This window comes from Mercenaria mercenaria, chromosome 4, assembly GCF_021730395.1.
Source record: "Mercenaria mercenaria strain notata chromosome 4, MADL_Memer_1, whole genome shotgun sequence".
NCBI classification, from domain to species: Eukaryota; Metazoa; Mollusca; class Bivalvia; order Venerida; family Veneridae; genus Mercenaria; species Mercenaria mercenaria.
Genome location: NC_069364.1, coordinates 96,519,134 through 96,525,432, shown reverse-complemented (window position 1 = coordinate 96,525,432; position 6,299 = coordinate 96,519,134). Strand labels below are relative to the sequence as shown.

The window sequence follows — 6,299 nt, the reverse complement described above, 5'->3', positions numbered from 1 at the left end:
CATTTTCAATGATATTTGCAAACAGAGAATCTTACTAATTAAAAGCAGTTGTGAGTATCATGCACCTCCACGTCCCAAAATTTAATGTATAAACAGCTTATGTATTATATGCATAGTATTTAAAATGCCAATGTAACTATTGCCTGTCAAATTGTGAAATGAAAGAAACACGAAAAAATAACAAATGTATGGTATATTGCATATGGACAATTACCAGTATTTCACTGATAAAAAACATTCAGTTTTTCTCTAGTAATTGATGGGGTTTAAATCACTTATTTACTAAGGTTTAGGAAAGGTTAAAGATAGATGTATTTTAATTGATTAACCCTTTAACCTGCCATTCAAACAAATATACTATCATTTTGAACCATTCTTTAATAATCTAAGGTCATATTTAATCTAGAATGGCTACAATACACCTGTTTTATTGCAAGATTAGATTAAAAAATTTAACTTGAAAGGAGATCAAGTGTCATTTTATATGCTTGATTGCTTGTAAAACAGAATTTGTACAGTTGTAACAATGTGAAAGGCATAAACTAAACTTTATAGTAGACTATTCAGGGTTTGAAATCTGGTTGTCAACATTAAGGTGATTTTCATTTACCACTAGTCATGAAAAAGATATCAAAATGATATTTTATTTTCAAATTGTTTTTTTTTTCTTTTAGAAGTTTAAAGTTAGTACTTTTTTACATTAACAGTGGATCTTACAAGTGAAGAATGTTAGAAAACTTGCAATGGTAGTGAAATTTAAAGTCTCATATATTTCTGATTTGCTTATAATGTTGGCAAGTATAACATGAAACATTTCAGTTATTTTAGGTTTTGGGTGTACTTGTATAGATGATGACTGCACATATGAACATGTTTTAGCATCAGCAGACTATTTGGAATACATGTACTGAAGGTGAGTTATCATTATATCAGTTGGAACTTGGTTTGCTCAGAAGTTGGAGCTAAAGAATACTTGAGAAAATTCTGCAAGGTGATCCCAGGTATGGTAATGTTCTCTGTGACTGTATGAAGGAAGACAGTGTGTCCTCCATGATGTTGGAAAGTAGCCAGTTACCTGTTTCTATAATATGTAGATTAACTTCAGATAAACTCATTTCAGGCTTTCAAACAGTCCTAAAATTCTTAAAATACCCTTTTAAAAGGGAATTCCAAAATATATCTCTTTATTCTAAAAATTCCTAAATTTTTATATCAGACATGGACTGGTTAAATTATAAGTAAGTAATTCTTTTATTGTAGTGACCTGTGCATAATGATTTACATGTAACATGACAATACAAAACATACAATAAATACACCCGGCCCAATGGGCCTATAAGTCACTTTCAAACATAAAGCTTATTATAATTTCACATGATAAAAGTACTGATTAAAGACATCATTATATCTCTGACAAACAAACGTATATCCAAAAAACAAAATAAAATGAAAATAATCTCAACAATTGTATGTATTAGATATCAAAGAATTAGATAGTGGTAGATATCAAATAATAAACTAAAATTTGAAAGAATGAAAATTGTTCAGTCTGTTACATGCAAAATATAACTACCTGTATAATGATTTTTGTCCTTTTTAAATATGCTTTTACAAGATACTTGGACTATTTCTCATTAAATTTACATTCTGTAGACATTGCACAATGGTATAGATATAGATTGTATTTTTACTAAAATATTTATACTAATTAAAATGTTTTACAGCTTCCTAGGTACGAGTGGACGGGGCTTGACGAGACTTTTCCAACGGGACCAAAACCATGTCGCTCTGCCCAGAGATGACCGCTCCAGAGCCGTTTTAGTGTTTTTCAGGGTCTGATTGATACCCATGTTTAGAAATTAAAATGAAATTAGTTAAATGGCCGTCTGTTAACAAATTTTGTCACACTGGACTTAAAAGTTATACAAGAAAACTTGCAAACATATTTATAGAATGTAGGAGGTTTTATTTTAACTGTAAGACTATAAGTAATAGGCTGCATGTACTAATATTGGTGAAGGACTTGAATACTTAAACTCCGCTCCAGTTCAAGGTGAATTTTATGCTATCGCTACTATACATGAATGACGATACATGGCATATTGTAAACAACATGGCGACGGACAGAGGGACAAAGGCGGCATTAGCTGCAGAAGGAGAATTTTCCAAGTTTTTAGATGAACTAAACCAGTACGAGTTTATGAAAGTGTATGACAATGAAGATGAGGTAAGATTAATGTGTTTTTATGATTGACAGGTGATGACAATAAGTTTGACAGGTGCAGTAATAAGATGACAGGATAGGTGTGAAATTCGTACATTTTAATTTTGAATTACTAAGCGACTGTCGGGTATATTCAGTGACAGTGAAATATTTGACGTAACTTAAGGTGTGAAACACTACAATGAAAAGAGATTTAGTTCATCATGAGTGGAAGTTGTCATTTGCTTGCAGAGAACCGTACAGTTATAGTTCGATAAAACGTACATGTTGTTTATCAATGTTTTTGTGTGCTACTCCTAGGCTAGTGCATTCTAGTGCTAAAAATTCATAATTATTTTCAATGCAAGTTTTTTATGCAGCACTTTTTCGTTTATACAAATTTGTTGAGAAATATTGACCCATGCAAAAATTATCACAATATTGCAACTGGCATACAATAAGGTGGACTAATTTGAACCACTCTTGAGTCCGCTTCCTTGAAAACCCAGTACTGGTGTCATATGAGAAGTTTTGGTCGTGACCCCATTGTGGCTTGAACCCATGAGCTCCAGGTTGAGCGGCCGACACCTTTACTACACCACCACTCCCCTTTTAAAATCCTTGATCAGCTTGTAATTTTACACTTTGAGTGTTGTCGCTGCTTGTTACTCAGGCCCCCACTTCCCCTCTATCCCCATATTTTGGTAGATACACCGGTATAGAGCTCTATGGATTGAAATTACCCCAGACTAGAAGAATCTGCCATTCCATTAAAACTATATATTATATGGAAGCGTCCTGGTGCCAGCAAACAGCATAATATTACTTTGGAAAAATATATATTAAAAGATCTCAATTAATTCCCATAATAGGAGTCATTTTAATGTAACCAATTGCTAAAGATGGTCCAAAATTAGCAAATACACAATACATTTTAATGATTGATTTCTTTATAAAATTAATAATATACATAGACAAAATGAGTCTTTATTAATACGTTCTGAAAAAAGCAATCAAAATTATTCTTGACTCATATTAACCCTTAGCCTGCTGCAGGCGAATTTAACAGCCTTTGCAAACAGCTTGGAACCAGATCAGACGCCGATTAAATCGGCGTCTGATCAGGTTCCAAGCTGTTTGCTACTCTGACAATATTTCTTCCAATTTTGGAGCAAATTGAATGAACTTTACAATTTTAGCAGACGACATTTCCAGCAGACGACAATTTATCTAGCATGCTAAAGGTTAAATAAAAAACGGACACTCTGGTTATTGTATGTGTTAGACCTATTATTTTATCAAAAAGTAACATCTTAACAAGAATACCATCTAAACACAATTTTTAAATGTCTAATATATATGTGTTACATTTGGTAAATCAGTTCATAAAAAATTAAAGATTTTTTATTGTTTCTGCTATTTAAAGGGCCGTTTTGGTTTTGGTTTGGATAATATCATCCGTTTTAAATTTATTCCTAGGAATCATTCACTTTGATGACAAAGCATACATTTTTTCAAAACACTTTGTAAATAAAACTAGCAAGAAAATGTGTCTAGCTTAAAATGTACCATAAGGAATGTCAAGAGTTTGTATTTCGACTTCTTTTACCCGCATCCATGTCATTTAACAAATAATCAAGGTCTTCGAGTGGTTTATTGTCTGATTTACCACGGTTCAGAGTTCAGATGTGTAGGATTGAAGCACGAGGGCGTTAGCCCAAGTGGTTAAATACTGAAGCATCTGAATGATGAACCGTGGTAAATTAGACGATTAATCACAAGAAGGCCATGATTATTTTCATTCTGACTTGCTCATTGACATATTTTAATAAATACTATGCTGGACTTAATTTACCCGAGGAGTAATGTATCAGACGTCATGCGGCAATTTGACGTCATAATGCTCTTACCGGTCCGCGCGTCGCTTGATTTCCTTCTTTGTTTAACTGGAAATCAAACCGAGTCATGTTAGAATGTTGTGATTTGAAGTTGCATTGGGAGTGTTGTCAATAAGACAGTAAGACAATTCTTAAACCGGTCTTGCGGGTTATATGAATCCTCTTACCTATACATAACCAAAAAAAATGTTAGTTTTGATTAGGGCTGTCATTGATTGGGTCTTAAGCATATCGACGATACCGATATATCAGAAGACAAATATCGACGATACATCGATATATCTATTATTTAGTTAGATTAACAGTCTATTTGTTCATATGCATACTATATACCTTCCTGTAAATGCTATTTTTAGTTTTATTGCCTACTTTTCATATTAAAGTTTGATTGTGTTGTATTTGTATTTATGAAATAAAAGAAATAAATAAAAATTAATAACATCATTAATTTTTATTTTGCCTTCACTCTTCTTTTGCATTTAGCCGAATTTTCAACTTTGTGAACTTAAGTTGTCTTTGAGGGTCTGAGTGTTTATCTGGATAGTTTTTTCTCTCTGTAAAAAATCGATTTTTGAAAATGGGAATCGATAATCGATCGACAAAAAAATATCGTTGATACATCGATATCATTTCTATCAATGACAGCCCTAGTTTTGATTAAAGCAAAATAAAATAAACAAAGTTTCATATAAAGAATAAGTAGAAAATTCTATACGATACATACTTCAAGGTTGTTATATACCTTGCAAGGATGTAAGCATCTTATAAACAAACAAATTCAACTGTCCTTGTGATGTTTATAGTGTCATTGTACGCTCATTGTCAACAGTTGACTTAACAACAGACAAACTATTGTTGTATGCACTTTAAATACTCTTCATAATGACTGTGGCAAAATGCGTAATATATGCAACCTTACGTTAGGTATTAGCAATATCATTTTTGCCTTTCTTATTTATGCTAGAAAGGATTTGAAAATTAAATGAATATGTAAAGCCGTTTCAAGTTGAGATATTTTAATTAGGTGAAAACCATAATTTGTTTGCATAACATTGCAAAAAGCAAAATGTGTATCCCTTTTTTTTTTAAATGCAAATTTAGTTGTAGAGGAAATCTTTAAATTAGAATTGAATCATATCATGGTTTCTTAATTTGATGAATGAAAAATGAATTTGTAACTGTGAAAAAAGCAACACTTGTAAATTTCTTTTTACATGCAAATTTAGTTAACGACATAAGTTTTTAATGAAATTTAGCTTGAGGGTATATCTCACAGTTTAAAACTATAAGCTTGTCATACTTTCATATTATCAAATGTAAGATCGCACACTTATATAGCTTTCAAATGCGTTAAGATGAAATTATAGCGGGTTTTATAGCTTTCGTGTAAATATATCGTTGACCAAGCACTTTAACTTACAAGGGGAAAAATACTGGTCATTTGAGAATACAAGAATGCACATTTTACGAAAATTTGATAGCTTGCAGCAAATTTTAAACAAAGGAGAATCAGGTGTGGCTGTGTGCTTTTGTTTGAAGTATAAAAGAATATAATCATCTTGAATTTTGACTGCTTACATAAAAAATTTTAATGGTGCATCTGTGTAGGTTAATTAGTTAGCTTGTATTCTGGCAGGGGTGGAGCCAGGGTTTGTGTTCTGGCAGGGGTGGAGCCAGGATTTGTGTTCTGGCAGGGGTGGAGCCAGGGTTTGTGTTCTGGCAGGGGTGGAGCCAGGGTTTGTGTTCTGGCAGGGGTGGAGCCAGGATTTGTGTTCTGGCAGGGGTGAAGCCAGGATTTGTATTCTGGCAGGGGTGGAGCCAGGATTTGTATATGAGGGGGCAGGTATTCTGGCAGGGGTGGAGCCAGGATTTGTGTTTGAGGTGGCAGGTTGTGCAGTATGCTCTAAGGAAAATTTTGAGCAAGTATACATCAAATGCTACAGTTTAAAAAATATGCTAATAATTATTTTAGCATTAAACATTTTGCCTCTCGAGTTTCCAATTTATGGCCTTTAATATGTTAAATACTTTATATAGGAAGTCCATACACTGTATTTTGTACTCTTGTGAAATATTTAAAAGGTGTTAACTGTGTGTCCTTTTGATGCATCTTTCTCAAAGCTTAATGTCAAGTAATCATTTTAAGCATAATTTTCTACATCCTCTCTAAGGGTAATATATATCTTATATTCTGTAAT

General features: G+C 32.7%; 1 protein-coding gene across 2 annotated transcripts in view; it reads left to right on the top strand.

Moving 5' to 3' along the window:
• The first annotated feature begins 2,078 nt into the window (after positions 1–2,078).
• The window catches only part of LOC123552490 (prickle planar cell polarity protein 3-A-like), a 159,415-nt gene continuing 155,194 nt past the window's right edge, over positions 2,079–6,299 (top strand). For both annotated transcript variants that reach the window (XM_053541995.1, XM_053541994.1), the window contains exon 1: positions 2,079–2,227. In XM_053541995.1, the coding sequence (XP_053397970.1) occupies positions 2,081–2,227 (147 nt within the window). In that variant the 5' untranslated portion in view covers positions 2,079–2,080. The remainder of the gene's footprint in view (positions 2,228–6,299) is intronic.